Below are 17,783 nucleotides of genomic sequence, written 5' to 3' on the forward strand. Positions count from 1 at the left end.
TTTCTTTCCTGATGTAAAGCCCTACACCCCATTGTGCTATTCCTGCTTTGACTCCTGACAGGTAGACCTTGTATTCTCCCATTTCCTCTTCTTTCTCACCCCTTACCCGAATGTCACTAACAGCTAAAACGTCCAGCCCCATCTTACTTGCAGCCTCTGCCAGCTCTACCTTCTTCCCAGAGTAGCCCCCATTGATATTAATAGCTCCCCATCTCATTACCATTTGTTTTCCAAGTCGTATCTTAGGAGTCCCTGGTTTGTCAGTTAGAGGTGGGACTCTGTCACCTCCAAAGGTCCGAGGCATTTTGCTCTGATTGTTGCCAGCATCATATTTAAAGTACCAGGGAAGCAGGTTGCTAGCCTTACTTGCTCAGAGTCCCATTGGGTTTTACCCCTAACGGCTGAGGGACTAACCGGTGGATTTGGTAGTCTTTGCCGTATGAGCACAAAGGTGACCACGACTCAGAATATGTCCGAGATGCCCAGCCTTATTCCAAAGTAACTGGTATCCCGACTGTCGGGACCACTTACTTGGCCGCTCATACGTTGCCCGTGGTTCATGAACTAGGACATGACTACAGGAACCCTTTGTTAACAAGCAACAAGTTTTCAGAGCAAATAAATTCTGCTAGAAAGAGTCAGAAGCAGAAACAGCCAGCCAGTTACCAGGTTAGGCAGTGGCTGGAGTATGAGGTGTTTGCCAGACAGAGAGCACTCTGACAAAGCTTCAAAATAGTCTCCTTTTCTCTCTGCACGGAACGCTTCAAGCCGATTCATTCTTACATGGACACTGCTGCAACAAGATATGAAAGTAGTTGTGATAGGACATTGTTTTAGTAATTTGCTTAATAATTTTTGTGGGTACTGAGAGAGCACAGCAAAAGGTATCCAAACAAAATCAGGATTTGTAAGTAAGAACAGAGAACTACCATTGATGAATAAAGGCTCGTATATCAATTGACGTAAACATGAAATGCATAGAATTGAAGAATCAGCTTTTGGAAAGCTGAAAGAAGAAAGTTGACTCAGCATTACGATTGGCGTACAATACAATGTACAGAGAGAAAGAGTAATCAAGAGTTCAGGCATGTGCGTTACTGGGTTCGGGCAGTGTATCGCTGTGATGCAGTTTATTTGTAGTTACTTTTTAGTCATAGTACATTACAATATGGGAAACAATGCTATCATTGTTAATGGTATTATTTATTTTAATTTTAGGTTGCTCATTTAGAGCGAACAGGTCATTACTTAACTATAAAAGATAACCAAGTTGTGCAGCTACATCCGTCAACCTGTCTCGACCACAAACCAGAGTGGGTCATCTACAATGAATTCGTTTTAACAACGAAAAACTATATTAGGACGGTGACAGACATAAAACGTAAGTACAGTTTGTATTAAAAGAAGAATTAGAAGGTAAACCATTATTCTTAAATAAAAGAGATGCTGATTACCTGATATATTTATTGAATAGATTGAAAAATGCTACAGGGAAGTTCCCACCTACACAATTCAGCTAAAAAAAATTAAAAAAACTGGTTTTTGGGGAATGAGAGTGTGGAAATTTATGTGAATCACAGATTGGGAGGCAGCAGTCAGTCAATAACATCACAGTGGAAAAGGGGGGGGGGGGCAGGAGAGGAGAAAAATTATTTTCTTGGCGAAGTTTCAAATTTTTTCAGTGCGCTGTAGAAAAATGAGGAACTCCAAGAAATCTGTTGTCATATCAATAATCATCTGATTTAGACTCCTCTTTAAGATACAAATGTCTCTAGTACGATAATTCTCAGTTTGTTTAAAATTTAAAAATGTTTGCAACTTTGACATCGGTTGTTTTCATTATCATTGTGACAGGGGTACTTGGTTCTAATTAATTTTATGTCAAAATTAATTGGATGTCGTGTTAGATTGATAGCAATATTGCAATGCATGCTCTTCCACAACTGTCAGCTAAAGCAAATAGTACACACAGTTGCAGCTTTCTTACAATAATATCGCTTTGCATCAGCTATTAGGTTTTTGATACATAACCTGTGTGTTTTCTGTTTTTCAGCTGAGTGGGTTTTGAAGATTGCACCTCAGTACTATGATCTCAACAACTTTCCACAGTGTGAAGCGAAAAGGCAACTTGAAATCCTCCAGGCGAAGATGGAAACTCGCCAGTATCAAGAAGGCTTTTGATGTATTGCTGCTGCTTAAAACAGGATGTTGTGATTTTCTGTACAAGTGCTGGTCTGTACCATGTGTTCGTAGTTATCTTGTTGCAGCATATGAAAATGTGAACTGCTGTGGTACAACTTTTTGGCCATTGCCACCACCACCGCCACGACTATCATTTATCATAAACACATTATGTATTTATTCACAAAACTCACACATTGTTGGAACTATTGTATCCATATGTACATTGTTTTAATTAATTGACATGTGGTCTCACTAAGTGATAGGACATATTTCATGTAATTCATTCATCGTCATGAGTTCGTAGTATCAGTTTCTTTGTACAGTGCACTTAAGTTTCTTTTCAAAATGTCAAAAAGAGCGCATTTTGGACTGATTTCGTAAAGTGTGGACTTAAATATTGTGAATGAACATGTTGTTTCAATTATGCGCATCCTCATGTTGGGCTGCAGAAGTGATTACAGGACAATCTGAAATATGAATTTTTCTGTGTGGCCTCTGCAGTGTGTTTGAAATAGCTGTCATTTGTGACTATGAATATAGGAGTGTAGCTGTCATTTCTACTGATACTGTGAGCAATATTTTGTTTATTAAAATGTGTTAGAAAAGAAGGTACAGAATTTGATATGAATTTTGATAAAAATGTATGTGTTACAAATTTTTTATGCCTAGTTAAACCCCACAAGCAGCCTCCAATTTTATAGTTTTTGCTGTAAGAGGGTAGATAAAAAATTTCATTTTTTTTACATTAACAGAAAATGAGATTTGAAAAAAGTGCTATTAGAAACCACATACAGGAATGTAGTATGTCAGCATTTTAAGAACTGTTTTTATGAGTAATTTCATACAGTGGGAGATATTGCTCATGAAATAATATTGATGAAACTTTAAACAAAAAGTGGAGGTATTAAATTTGTATGTTAAACTCAAGCAAGATATTTTTTGTGACTGCACTAGGAACTTTAACAATTTTCTTTTTTAAATTAATAAATGTGTATAAACGGACAAAAAAAATGGTGTCTGTTTTGCTCAGTAGTGAATGCATTTGCACTTTTGTTGTTTTGAGCATTACATTCCTGTTAATGATGGAGAAGAATAGTTTTGTATTTAGTTACATACAGCTACCTACTTATTGCAGGTACTGAAGACAGAGATGCCAAAGAAGTCTATTGTTTGTATGTTGTGTATGAGCTTGATAGGGTGTGTCATATTACTCTCTTCTAGAGAGTGATTTGTCATGGGTGGTTGTGTGGTCAGGAAGATTAGATTTGCAAAGTGAGGATGAAAATTTTAATGAACACACCACTTATGTCTTCAGTATAGCAGTCTTTTATGTTTCCTGTATTATGTATATAGTACAAAATAATATTTGAATCATTTGGAAATAATTTTTTTTTTTTTGTTGCTGTCATTAAAACCTAGTGGATACGAGGAAATAAAAGAATGTACATGTACGAAATTTCATTGCAAGTAACGTAAAGTAACTACATATATCATTGTAGTTTGCACAGTCTGTAATTTGAAAGAAGCAATTTGATTTTTGTTGATACATTATCTAATTAGTTGGAATATCATAATTTGCAGCTTGAAAACTCTCTCAGTAGTCAGCCTGGTAAGTAACTGGTTGGATGGTGTCTCCTTAAAACTGCTTACGGTATTACAAAACATCATAAGTAGATGCTTTTTTAAAAATGATAACTGTTTGGAAGTCCAATGTTTTGGTTAATCATTACAAACAAAATAGTCTGTTAGGTTCATGTGTCCAATCAATAGTACAACCTCAAATTTGTCTTGTGTTATATTCACCACTCATAAAAGAATTAAGGATAGCTGCAATGCAGTACCATGCTGATTTGATAATTCCACCATAAAGTTGTCTGGCACTAGATGACAGCAGGGACTGATATTGGCCACTGCCCGCCAAATGAAAGATGGAGCAACATCTAGGCTCTTAAAAATGATAGTAAACTGCTAGACTTTTGAACTTAAGTCCCTACCCCCCCCCCCTTTCCTCTTCCCACACCCAGGAGAGAGTATTGATCAAGAAAAAGTGAATGCAGTAAGTTCTACATTGCTGCATGAATTTTGAATTTATGTATTGTCTGTTGTTGACATGTTTTCCTTATAGCCAGAATTGATCAAACTGTAGAACAGGGGTGGCCAGTAACCTTACTTTAGGGAGCTGCAAGCCTATGGACCTGAACCGAAGGTAATTACATTGGATAGAGAGTAAGCAGTAACGGGAAGGAAGAAAATTTTTTATTTCATCAATGAAGGAACAATTTTAAATTTTAAAACTAACACAATTGAACTTTTTTCCCCCCAGTAGTCCATTTGAAATCTGGCTGGTAACTGGTGAGTACAGTCCACACGAGTTCACTTAAATGCTCACAGTTAGTTCAGATCATTATTTCACTTTCAATTTGTTTAAATGTTGATTAGAGCGATACGCGCACACTAGTGGCCCCAAAATTAAAGTTCTCTTGGCACAAACTTTTGTTGGCAGACATTTTTCTTCTGGAAACTTTTTTCAAGATCTTCCAAAACTCAGTAGCTAAACAACCACTTCCTTCATAGTCTCGTAGTTTCAGGGACTCCAACACTACAGCACAAGGCCCCCCTCTACACTCGCCAATTTATTGGCTGACCACCAGACCAGCTTTATGACAGCCTACACAAATCCTGACAGACTGTGCTCAGCAATCCAGTGCCCCCTGTTTTGTGATTTGTTTATCTTAAGTTCATGGATTATATGTTCTAGAGATCCCACCTGGTTTTGCACAGAAACAAAAACTGTGGTTTGCCTTGGTGTTTTAGAGACAGCAAGGCAGAAGAAAAAGTTGTGGCCAAAGAAGTAGCTAATGCAAAGGAAAAAAATGGCCTGGGAGCCAATGATTTTTATAATTATCTAATAATAGATAAAACAGACATTTCAGAGCTGCTGAAATTCTTGAAACCATTCTTTACGGAAAAGATTACAGTCATGAGAGAGACTGTGAGCTATGAGGAGAATCTTTTTAACTAAATCATGTCTTCTAGCCACTGCTGGTACTTAGAGGAGCTCAAATTCAGTGCCTTTGTATCCCCACAATTATTATCGAAAATGATTCCTGAAACGTGTAACATGATTTATAGTTGTCTGAGTAAATAAGTCATGCTAAAGCAAAATAAACAAAACAAAAGATGATCTTGTAAACTTTATTAATTTATTTATTTCTGTAAGAAGCATAAAATGTCCCTGTACATTTAACAAACTCATTTCAAATAATAATAATAATAATAATAATAATAATAATAATAATAACAAACACTACAAATTTTGGTGGCACACATCATCTAATAAATATGACAGTTAAATGAGAAATGAAGCATTTAGCAACTTTTACAACTGAAAAAATTCCGAACTTCATCCTTCATAACAGGCTTGGACATAGGCTGGACATTTTTAACACTTATAACAATGATGCAAGTATGTTCTGAATCAATGTTTATTGACTGTCTGTGTTTCAGTTTTCAGATATAGTTACTGGAAAAGAAACCTAAAAGCCAAAATACATGAGGGTGGTAGACTTTTATTCGTAACGTATATATTGTCTGCGCTCTTTTTCTGTCACTTGAAATTATTATGGATGTTTAACAAATGAAAAAAGTGCTTCATTTCATGCATCTCTATTGCTATACTCGTCGCAAAATGTGCCCCATTAACATCTGCAGTCTTTAAATATCTCCAGAAACTCTGTCATTAAAGTTTCGCCTGTCTCGCACATTGTCATGTGTATTGGAACAACATTTAACCTTGGACGCAGTAACGAAAGATGAACTTTTGTCGGGCGGTGGACACAACGATGTTACACACAACACTGTTGGGTGAAGTGGTGGTGGGGGAGGGGATGGGGAGGCTGTCAAATGGTCCTACCTGGCAGACATCACAAGAAAAGTTGGTTGGTTGGTTGACCAAAGTGCTTATACAGTCCAGTTAGTTGGTCGGTTGCTGAGTATGCAGGGGACTTTATAAATACTTCATAATTGGCATTGAAATGGGACAGCTATCCCCAAAACAAATGGATATGCAAGGAATTAAAGTGTAAGTACATTTGGCATTTATTTCTCCAGAAAGGTCAGGCATTGTTCACAATTCTCTTCCCATTTCAATATGAACTTAAGGAATGGTTTCAGTAATTTCCTTCAAAATTTTGAAATGAGCAAATATTTTAATCATAAGATCTTAATGAAACAGACAGTCTTAATTTGGCCAAAAAGGCCTTCATTGGAATTAAACACACACACACACACACACACACACACACACACAAACTGGTTGCAGAGGCCAGACTGTGAGCAGCAGTGCATGATGGGAGAAGCAATCTGGGTTGTGAGGGTAAAAAGGAGGCTGTGGCAGGGAGGGGGAGGGATAGTGGGGTAGAGGTGGAGGACGGTAAAGTGCAGGAGTGTTACAGGAACATAGGATATATTGCAGGAATAGTTCCCATCTGCCTAGTTCAGAAAAGCTGGTGGTATTGGGAAGGATCCAGATAGCATAGGCTGTGAAGCAGTCATCGAAATGAAGAATGTCGTGCTGAACAATGTGCTTAGCAGTGGGCTGGTCCATTTGTTTTTTGACCACAGTTTGTCGGTGGCCATTCATGCAGACAACAGACAGTTTGTTGGTTGTCATACCCACATAGAATGCAGCACAGGGGTTGCAGTTTAGCTTTCATATGTAGCCATGACTTTGATGGGATAGGTGATGCTTGTCGCCAGACTGGAGGGTGTGGTGGTGGGAGGATGTATGAGACAAGTCTTGCCTCAAGGTCTATTACAGGGATAAAATCCCTGAGGCAAGGGGTTGGGAGCAGTGGTTGTGTAGTGCTGGACAAAGATATTGTGTAAGTTCGATGGGCAGTGGGATACCACAGTGAGAGCACGGGAAGGATAGGGGGTAGGACGTTTCTTATTTCAGGGCTCAATGAGAGGTAGTCAAAACGCTGGCAGAGAATGCTCTCGTCTTGTGTGGTACTGAGTCACGAGGGGAATGCTCCTCTGTGGACGAACGATGGGACTTTGGGAGAGATGTGCACAAAGAGACCTGCATTTGTACAAGGTTGGGAGGGTAATTATGGTCTGTGGAGGCCTCAGTGAAATCCTTGATATATTCGAGAGGAACTGCTCGTCACTGCGGGTGAATGGAATGGGTGGCAGCTGTTGAAGTGGAGATATTACTGGGGGTTTGGTAGGTTTGATATGGACATAGGTATTGATGTACCCATCTTTGAGGTGGATGTCAACATCAAGGAGGGGATTCTGGGTGTTTGGAAAGTATTCCTGTAGATGGCCCATGAATAGGTTAGTATAGGATGGTGCCATGTTGGTTGCCATTGCTGTACCCCAGATTCGTTTGTAGGTGATGCCTTCAAATGAGAAGTAATTGTGATTGAGGATGTAGTTGGTCATGGTGACAAGGAAGGAGGTTGTAGGAATCCCTCAGATTTGGGAAAAATGGTGCCCAATTGTGTCAGGGCCATGGGTATTAGAGATGTTAATGTAAAGGGAGTTGGCTTCAGTAGTGAAGAGCAGAGCACCAATATTGCAAAGTAATGTGAGCAGTGGAGATTTCGTGGTGGAAATGTTTGGTGTCTTTTCTATAGGAGGGTAGGATGTAGGTGGTAGCCTGAAAGTGCTGGTCTCCAAGAGCAGAGATTCCTTGTGGGGGGCACAGTAACCAGCCACAATGGGGCATCCTGGGTGGTTGGGTATATGGACTTACGGAAGTCTGTTGAAGGTGGGAGTGGTAGGGGTGAGGAGACTGATGGACTTGGGAGAAGTTCTGAGATGGGCCTAAGGATTTGAGTAGAGACTAGAGATACTGCTGGATTTCAGGAATGGGATCAATGTGGCAGGGTTTGTAGGTCAATGAATCTGACAGCTGGCTGAGTCCTTCTGCCAAGTAATCCTTGCAGTTCCAAACAACAGTGGTGGAGCCTTTATAATAGTACCTGCTGACAAAGGCTCCACCACTGTTTTGAGCTGCAAAGATTTCCTGGAAAAGGATTCCTCCCACTGCCAGATTCATCCACCTACAAACCCTGCCATAGTGATCCTATTCCAGAAATCCAGCACGATCTCCATTCTGTCTCAAATCCTTAGGCCTATCCCAAAACTTCTCTCCTGAGCCCATCCCTCTCCTCACCCTCAGAACATCAGTACCTTCTCCCCTATTCGCTTTATGTGGTCCTCCTCAACCCAACAAGCCACACTCCTCGATGTTGACCTTCACCTCAAAGATGGGTACATCAGTACCTACCAACAACCAGCAATACCTGCACTTCAACTGCTGCCACCCATTCCATTCCAAGAAGTCCTTTCAATACAGCCTAGCCACCTATGGCTATTGCATCTACAGTGACGAGCAGTCGCTCTCGAAATAGACGAAGGGTCTCACTGAGGCCTGCACAGACCATAATTACCCTCCCAACCTTGTACAAAAGCAGGTCTCCTGTGCCTATCTTTGCAGGCACCCACAACCTCCCATTGTTCCACCATTCGGTCAGAGGAGCATTCTCCTCATGACTCACTACAACATTGGACTGGAGCATTTTCTGCCACAGTTTTGACTACCTCTTGTGGGCCCTGAAATGAGGAATGTTCTAGCCACTATCATTCTCATGCGTCCCACAGTGGTATTCTGCTGCCCATCGAACCTCCGCTGCTCCCAGTCTCATGGTTCATATCCCTGCAATAGATCTAGATGCTAGACCTGACACATACTTCATCCCCCCACCACCTACTCGAGTCTGGTGATAAGCATCACCTATCCCATCAAAGGTAGGGCAACCTGTGAAAGCAGTCCTGTGATATTCAAGCTAAGCTGCAACCAATGTGCTGCAGTCTAAGTTGACATGAAAAGTCTGACAAACTGTGGCTTGCAAACTAGTGGACCACCCTGTTGCTGAGCATGCTGCCCACCATGATATCCTTCATTTCAATAACTACTTCACAGTCTGTGCCATATGCATCCATCCCACCAACATCACTTTTCTGAATTGCGCCGGTGGGAACTCTCCTTACAATATATCCTGCATTCCCATAATCCTCCTGCCCTCATCCTTAGTTTTCCCCCTTTACCTACTTAACTCCTTCTGTGTTACCATTCCAGTACTACACATCCCTCTATTTCACCAACACCTGCAGCCTTTCTGCTTCTCTCCCTTTCTGTTGTCCCAACCCTCCCTAGCTCTCCATCTAAATTCCCAACTGCACCTAGCTGTCCTATTCTCTCTCCACCTTATCACTATATGCTTCCACAAGCAACATTTTATCATCCCCTTCTCTGCCCCAGCCTCCTCCTTACCGCCACCACCTAGATAGCTTCTCCCATCGTGCACTGCTGCTCGTAGTCTGGCCTCGGCAGCCTCTCACCGGAGACTGCGGGCATGTGTGTGCGAGTTGATTTACCATCTTGGAAACAGAAGTAGAAAAGGTGCTGAAGGAGATGAAAAATAGATGATTTGCCAGCAGAACTGTTGAAGAGTCTGGGAAACAAGGCAAGAAAAGAAATAGTCTACCTCTGTAATGAGATATATGACAAAGGGGAATGGCCTGAGGAGTTCGCTGCAACAGTTATGATACCAATAGAGAAAAAGAGAAATACTAAAAAATGTGAAGAGCACCGGACCATCAGTCTAATTTCTCATGCAGCTAAAGTCTTGCTGAGAGTGTTGAATAGGTTACATGGCAAGCTCGATAGAGGGATTGCAGAGGAGCAGTTCGGATTTAGAAGAGGAAAAGGAACAAGAGATGCTATTGGCCTGCTAAGAACTATAGGGGAAAGATATATGGAAAAGGGTAGAGAAATCTTTGCTGTTTTTATAGATTTAGAAAAGGCTTTTGACAGAGTTCAGTGGAACAAGCTGATGGATATCTTGAAGAGGAAAGGAGTAGATTGGAAAGAGAGACGACTGATACAGAATCTATTTACACCAGAAAGTAAGGATAAGGATTGGAAATGAAATGTCAGAAGGAAGCAGCATTGGACGAGGTGTTAGACAAGGTTGTAGCCTTTCCCCACTGTTGTTTAATGTATACCTCGAAGAGATTATTGCGAAAAGTTTAGATGGGAAAAGAGGAATATGTATTGGTGGAAAGAGAATAGAATGTATAAGATTTGCTGATGACATGGTATTAGTGGCAGAAAGTGAGCGGACAGTGAATAACATGCTCAAAGATCTGAATGAAGCTTGTGTGGAATATGGGATGCAAATAAACACAGTAAAAACAGAGTGTATGCTCATCAGTACAAGACACAGACTGTCCAATATTAAAACAGGACAATCTACCATTAGCCAAGTAGGTGAGTGAATTTAAATATCTCGGAAGCACAATAACTGAAGACTTGAGATGTCACCAGGAGGTGAAAACTCGAATTGCCATAGCGAAGGAGGCATTCAACAGAAAGAGGAGACTCTCATGTGGCAAATTAGATAAAAGACTAAGGAAAAGGCTTGGCAAATGTTTTGTCTGGAGTGTGGCACTATGGGGCAGAAACATGGACACTGAGACGAGAGGACGAAAAAAGGTTAGAAGCATTTGAGATGTGGATGTGGAGGAGAATGGAGAGAATAAGCTGGATGGAAAGAGAGAGTAATGAAAGAGTATTGGAAAGGGTTGGTGAGAGAAGATGTCTGCTGAAGGTTGTAAGAGAAAGGAAAAAGAACTGGTTGGGACATTCATTGAGAAGTGAGTGCTTGCTGGTAGATGCTTTGGAAGGATTGGTTTGTGGGAGAAGACTCAGAGAAGGAGATACAAGGTGATAGACGATATAAAGGGAAGAGGAAATTATGAAGACCTTAAGAGGATGGCAGAAGACCGGACAGCCTGGAGAACTACCATGTGAAAACCTGCCTTTAGGCAGAACACATGATGATGCACTGCTGCTCGCAGTCTGGCCTCGGCAGCCTCTCACCAGAGACTGTGGGCATGTGTGTGCGAGTTGCCTTTGCATGTGAGTGTGTGTGCTGTCTAATTCTAAGGAAGACCGTTTTGGCCTAAAGCTTACTTGTTTGACAGCCTTTTTGTTATGCCTATCTGCGATTCAGCAGCTCCACTATACAGTGAGTAGGAATCTACCCTTTTCATAATATTGTCATTATGTCATCCTGGATTTTCCAGTGTCCGATTGAACAGTACCAAGACACACGACCAGTAAGCTAAACATGCCTTCTATGAAGGATTGGAACTTCTAGTGTATTTTGGCATGTGAGCATACGTAGTTAACCATTAACATTAGCTTCCTGCATAACATAAGGATATTGAAAACACTGTGTATGGCTTACAAAGGTAGTATGAAGGCTGTGCATATACAGCACAAAATAAGTCTACAATATATGCACTATATTAAGTCAAGAGCAACAGGTTTGCAAGCCACACTGTAGTTATCTCAGTTTGTAGAACTTGTACTATTTTTCTGGCTCTTGACTTGCCTCAATTTTAGAGCTAATGTTGTATGTTTATTGATTTGTTACTTGTTTGTTTAATCAGAAATGGAGAAAATAATATAAACAGAAGAGGATTGAGCATCTGCAAATAGTGAAACTGAGTTACAAATTTAACACACAATTAAATCCTGCCTCTGTAAAGGGGAATTGTTTCTAGATATTCAAAGAATTACCTCTCCACTCATCTTTTAGGAAAATGCCAGCACAACCAGAGTACCTTACACACATACACTGCATTGTATGGGTGTTACTGTTTGGCAACGTCTTTCCTCCTCTTAAAAATATTAATTCATCAATGAGAAGGAATGGGTTGATAAACCAGTGTTGGAATATACCCTGAAACACTCATCTTGTTTTCATGTAATTGCTGCTTTAAACAAGATCTTGCTATCAACAGCAAAACTCATATTCAAAATTGTGTGTTGTTTTGTGCAAGTATCACAGTATTGTTGGTCCTGTATGAGACTTGTGAACTAACATCACCCTGATAGCCTCCCAGCCCCAACCCCACCCCCCTCGTCTCTCCTGTCCATTTTAGTTGGACATTCTTTGATATTTTTTGAATAAAATTTCTGCCATTTTAATGTAAATAACTACCGTAATATGAGGTGAAGCCGATCAAAAACAGCAGTTTTTTTAAATTTCGTCCATTTTCTGTTGTATCGGAATAAAAATTGTCTTAATTTCCCAACCTTGATAATGATATATTCATGTATATTATTTTTAGTTCATAATTGCAGTTATTATTTTAAGTTAATTGTTGCTCAATTTCACCTCAGTTGGTGAGAGTCCAATTGCCATTGTATTTTGTATTAGGCTTCCAGTGGAGTGAATGTGATCACTGTTTTGATTTTTTTAAATATATTCCTGTATTTGCAACAAAATTTTGCAATTTCTAGACTAAACAAATTTTTATAAACACATTAAACATGAGATTTTTGTTATAAAAACACTTGCATTCTCAAAGTTTGACAAACAAATATTAATTTTTAGTTATTGTATGTCATAATCAATGTGAAAAGTATTTACTCAATATGATAATCATCTATATCTTCAAAACTAATTTCACCTCACCTTATATGTTCTGGAACAATTTATTATTTTCTTTAAATTTTTTGCCTATTTTATCCTTGTCCATTTCTTTGTTTTCATTTGACTCTTGCTCTTGTAGATCACTGTTAGATATTCTGGATAGGGACTCCCTGCTTGCAGCCCCATCACTATCATTTTCATTGAAGTCGCTGAAAACATTTCCTTTTCCTGGAGTTAATACTAAAAGCTTTGCTTGGCGCAGCTTTTGTTTTGTTTCATTAGAGCAAACCTGTTTGAATTTGCATTTCGAAGGCTGCTACCCAAGAAAATTCTGATGAGCTGGTGCCTTGTGAATTGTTATTGGTTGCTTCGGGAATCTGTGAAATGAGGGGAAGGGTGGAAGTTCAACACTGACCACTGCAAATTAATGTAGTTGACAGTTGCACAGTTACGTTCACTGTTCACCCCCCCACCCCCACTATTACGCAGTTATATGGCCAGTTCACTATTGGTTAACTTTTGATAAGCCTCATTAATAGTTTGCTGGCAAACATCAGCATACTGCTACAATACTTTGCTGTTGAACATCTCTGATCTGCAAATACCTAACCAAATGGTTCACTATTTCTCAAATAAGTTGAACAGACACTGTCATTGTTTTAACACACAGCCTATTAGTGTTACACTAATTCCACTGTTCAGTTGATGCATTACTGTAACTGATACAGACTTCCCGTCTCAAAATCGGCCGTGGACTGACTGACTGGGGACCAAAAATTGGGCTTTTATATACCCTCACAGAAATAGGCACTGAAACTACTCTATGTTTTATGTTTAAAGTTACAGAAATTACAATTGGAACATAACTCGTTTAATTAACTTAACACCTCAAAAACTTCCTTCTCTTTAACAGTTCCATCTATCACAAAGGTTAGACCGGTTTATTTGTTTGAATAATGAAATTAACACACATAGTTACGCAGACAATGCTTTTGACAAATTTGGTAATTATTTTGGGCTGGCTTTGCTTATGTTTTCTATTAGAGCCAAATAAATACTTTAAGAATCCTACTAGTTCTCCATCTAAATGTTTATAATTAGTGCAGAATTCAAATTTGTTTATAAGTCAACAATAGCATTTAAGTCACGAAACAATTACTGATTTCACCCTGTAACAAAAGATATTAACTAGGAATTGTCAAAATAAATCAGGAAATTGATTACATAGACAAAACAAACATCTCAAAAATGAGATTGACAGGAAGTGCAAAATGGCTAAGCAGGGAGGGCTAGAGGACAAATGTAAGAATGTGGAGACTTATCTCACTAGGTGTAAGATAGGTACTGCCTACAGGAAAATTAGAGAGACCTTTAGAAAAGAGAACCACTTTTATGAATATCAAGAGCTCAGATGGAAACCCAGTTCTAAGCAAAGAACGGAAAGCAGAAGGGTGGAAGGAGTATATAGAGGCTCTATACAAGGGCAATGTACTCGAGGACAATATTATGGAAATGGTAGAGGATGTAGATGAAGATGAAATGGAAGATATGATACTGCATGAAGAGTTTGACAGAGCAGTGAAAGACCTGAGTCGAAACAAGGGCCCGGGAGTAGACAACATTCCATTAGAACTACTGACAGCCTTGGGAGAGCCAGTCGTGACAACTCTACCATATGGAGAGTAAGATGTATCAGACAGGTGAAATACCCTCAGACTTCACGAAGAATATATTAATTCCAATCCCAAAGAAAGCAGGTGTTGACAGATGTGAAAATTACCGAACTATCAGTTTAATAAATCACAGCTGCAAAATACTAACACGAATTCTTTACAGACGAATGAAAAAACTGGTAGAAGCTGACCTCGGGGAAGATCAGTTTGGATTCCGTAGAAATACTGGAACACGTGAGGCAATACTGACCCTACAACTTATCTTAGAAGAAAGATTAAGGAAAGGCAAACCTACATTTCTAGCATTTGTAGACTTAGAGAAAGCTTTTGACAATGTTGATTGGAATACTCTCTTTTAAATTCTGAAGGTGGCAGGGGTAAAATACAGGCAGTGAAAGGCTATTTACAATTTGTACAGAAACCAGATGGTAGTTATGAGTCGAGGGGCATGAAAGTGAAGCAGTGGGTGGGAAGGGAGTGAGACAGGGTTGTAGCCTCTCCCCGATGTTATTCTATGTGTATATTGAGCAAGCAGTAAAGAAAACAAAAGAAAAATTCGGAGTAGGTATTAAAATCCATGGAGAAGAAATAAAAACTTTGGGGTTCGCCTATGACATTGTAATTCTGTCAGAGACAGCAAAGGACTTGGAAGAGCAGTTGAACGGGAGGGACAGTGTCTTGAAAGAAGCATATAAGATGAACATCAACAAAAGCAAAACGAGGATAATGGAATGTAGTCTAAATAAGTCGAGTGATGCTGAGGGAATTAGATTAGGAAATGAGTTTTGCTATGGGGGGAGCAAAATAACTGATGATGGTCGAAGTAGAGAAGATATAAAATGTAGACTGGCAATGGCAAAAAAGCGTTTCTGAAGAGAAATTTGTTAACATCGAGTAAAGATTTAAGTGTCAGGAAGTCGTTTCTGAAAGTATTTGTATGGAGTGTAGCCATGTATGGAAATGAAACATGGACGATAAATAGTTTGCACGAGAAGAGAATAGACGTTTTCGAAATGTGATGCTACAGAAGAATGCTGAAAATTAGATGGGTAGATCACAACTAATGAGGAGGTATTGAATAGAATTGGGGAGAAGAGGAGTTTGTGGCACAACTTGACTAGAAGGAGGGTTTAGTTGGTAGGACATGTTCTGAGGCATCAAGGGATCAGCATGGAGGGTAAAAATTGTAGAGGGAGACCAAGAGATGAATACACTAAGCAGATTCAGAAGGATGTAGGTTGCAGTAGGTACTGGGAGATGAAGCAGCTTGCACAGGATGGAGTAGTGTGGAGAGCTGCATCAAACCAGTCTCAGGACTGAAGACCACAACAACAACAACAACAGACAGAACTAAGCACAAAATTAGATCTGGTGCTATATTTCTTAAGACTGAGGGCCAAACTTTCTCTCTTATGAAAATGCAGATTATACTCATTTATGTGAATGGTAATTAGTCAAAAATGAATTTAAGGAGGCAGATGGCAAAACAAACTGTAATGCAATTGTTAAAATGCTACGCCCAGTTATCCTAACGTGGAAAAACCGGTAAATGGTCGGATTGACACCAGGCCTTTTTTTGTTTTTTAACACTTCAGCACTGGAGATTTGAAATAGTACATGTGTATTAAATCACAACGTAACTATAATTTGCCGTTGCGCCAGCACAAGTGAACGTGACACAATGGGTCACAAACATGATGTGACGGGCAGGAGGTACTGTGTGTGTGTGTGTGTGTGTGTGTGTGTGTGTGTGTGTGTGTGTGTGTGTGTGTCGTGATGTCGACTTTGTACCCATGCAAGTGCAAGGTGAAGTAGCACAAAATACCTGACATACTTGCATAACATATCATCGTCAAAATAACACCTGGCCTTATAAACCAGTTGTATTACAGGATATAAGTATAGATCAAGAATACACAATACAGCTGATATTGTGCACAGCAAACCTATTGTATTGCATCTACAATGGCTGGTATACTGCTGACACCTACATTTGTCGCTCATGGACATCACAAGTGCAGGTCACAGCGCTGTATCGGCTGTTGTATATGCAATACAGTTTTTAAATTCTGTTTGCTAAGCACAGTCTCAGTGTATTATGGAGTTCTGATGCATACTCCTATCCTGTAATACAACCAGATGTTATTTCGACAATGACATCTCATGCAGTTATATCAGGCATTGTGTGATATTTCACTTTGCACTTGAAAATGGCTACAAAGATGAAATCGTGATTGAGTAGTAATTCACAATCAAATAGCTGAATTTCCATTCAAAAGTTTCTACATAACTACAGTCCTCAACAAAGGAAAAAAAAATATCATAAACTACTTGGTCAATATAATGACACTGTTGCATTTACATAAAGACGTACCAACATTACAACAGCTGACTTTCAATACTGAAAATGATGTAATAGTTCATGCTTTTCTGCTTTGGTTTTGAAACTTAAATTCTGCAGTAAAAATTAATTCTCTGTTGCAGTCAGGATGTGACCAAGTGTGGTGGAGGATTCGGGTTTACCTGTCGGAAGGTACAACTTCCTCACCGGGATGTGGTTTGAGGATGTGGTGGTGGCTGGAACTGCTTGGTGACCCATTAATGAAGTATCCCTTTTTACAATAGCAACTTATTCATTTTAGAACTGAGACAGGAGTACAGTATGCTGTAGGTTGTTGCCCTCGGTAATGGTGGTGGTGGCGGTGGCGGCGGCTGGGGTGCCAGGTGCTGAGGTCAGCAACTATCAGCTCAGAAGCGAGCATGGCACACAATAGTGGTGACGGGCAGTGGCATCAGCAAAGCTTCATCCTAAATGGCAGATTAAGCTCTTAGCATCCCCCCCCCCCCTCTCTCTCTCTCTCTCTCTCTCTCTCTCTCTCTCTCTCTCTCTCTCTCTCTCTCTTTCCCCCCTCCTGCATACCACACTATGTTCGCCCCATAACATCCAGAATGGATGTGTGTGTGGTGATCCAGTGACAATGGAGGCCTCCAGGGACCAGTGTATAGCAACAAAGAGACTGTCTGTCCCCAGCCCAGGTTCAAACCAGTGTACTGCTAAGGAATTGGCTGCCAGCATGTGTTAATTATCCAGAAGGTAACTAGATGCTTGATCTGGCATTGCAATGGTCACCATCTTGAGATCAATAGCTGAGGGAGACGGAGCTGGTCAGCAATCATGTACACACCTCAGTATGGTTGTGTACAGAGATGGTAAGCATCTGAGAATGGCGGTCTGTTTGAGATTAGGTGGCAAGTAATTACTCAACAGCAACACTCCCACCCCAGAAGAGACTGTGGACTGTAGCGAGTGTCGCCATTGGGTGAGGGTAACTTAATTAGTTCTGCTTTTCTTGTTTAATCAGCTCCTTAAGGAGTGTAGCTGGAGCTGTAATATTGCTCAACTTCA

At 40.0% G+C, this 17,783-nt stretch overlaps 1 protein-coding gene across 1 annotated transcript in view; it reads left to right on the top strand.

Annotated features, from left to right (window-relative positions):
* Nucleotides 1–2,792, top strand: part of LOC126094536 (putative pre-mRNA-splicing factor ATP-dependent RNA helicase PRP1) — a 95,354-nt gene extending 92,562 nt beyond the window's left edge. The window contains exons 13-14 of the mRNA XM_049908965.1: nucleotides 1,219–1,381; nucleotides 2,054–2,792. Coding sequence (XP_049764922.1) covers nucleotides 1,219–1,381; nucleotides 2,054–2,181 — 291 coding nt within the window. The 3' untranslated portion in view covers nucleotides 2,182–2,792. The remainder of the gene's footprint in view (nucleotides 1–1,218; nucleotides 1,382–2,053) is intronic.
* Nucleotides 2,793–17,783: the final 14,991 nt, after the last annotated feature.

This window comes from Schistocerca cancellata, chromosome 1 (assembly GCF_023864275.1).
Source record: "Schistocerca cancellata isolate TAMUIC-IGC-003103 chromosome 1, iqSchCanc2.1, whole genome shotgun sequence".
NCBI classification, from domain to species: Eukaryota; Metazoa; Arthropoda; class Insecta; order Orthoptera; family Acrididae; genus Schistocerca; species Schistocerca cancellata.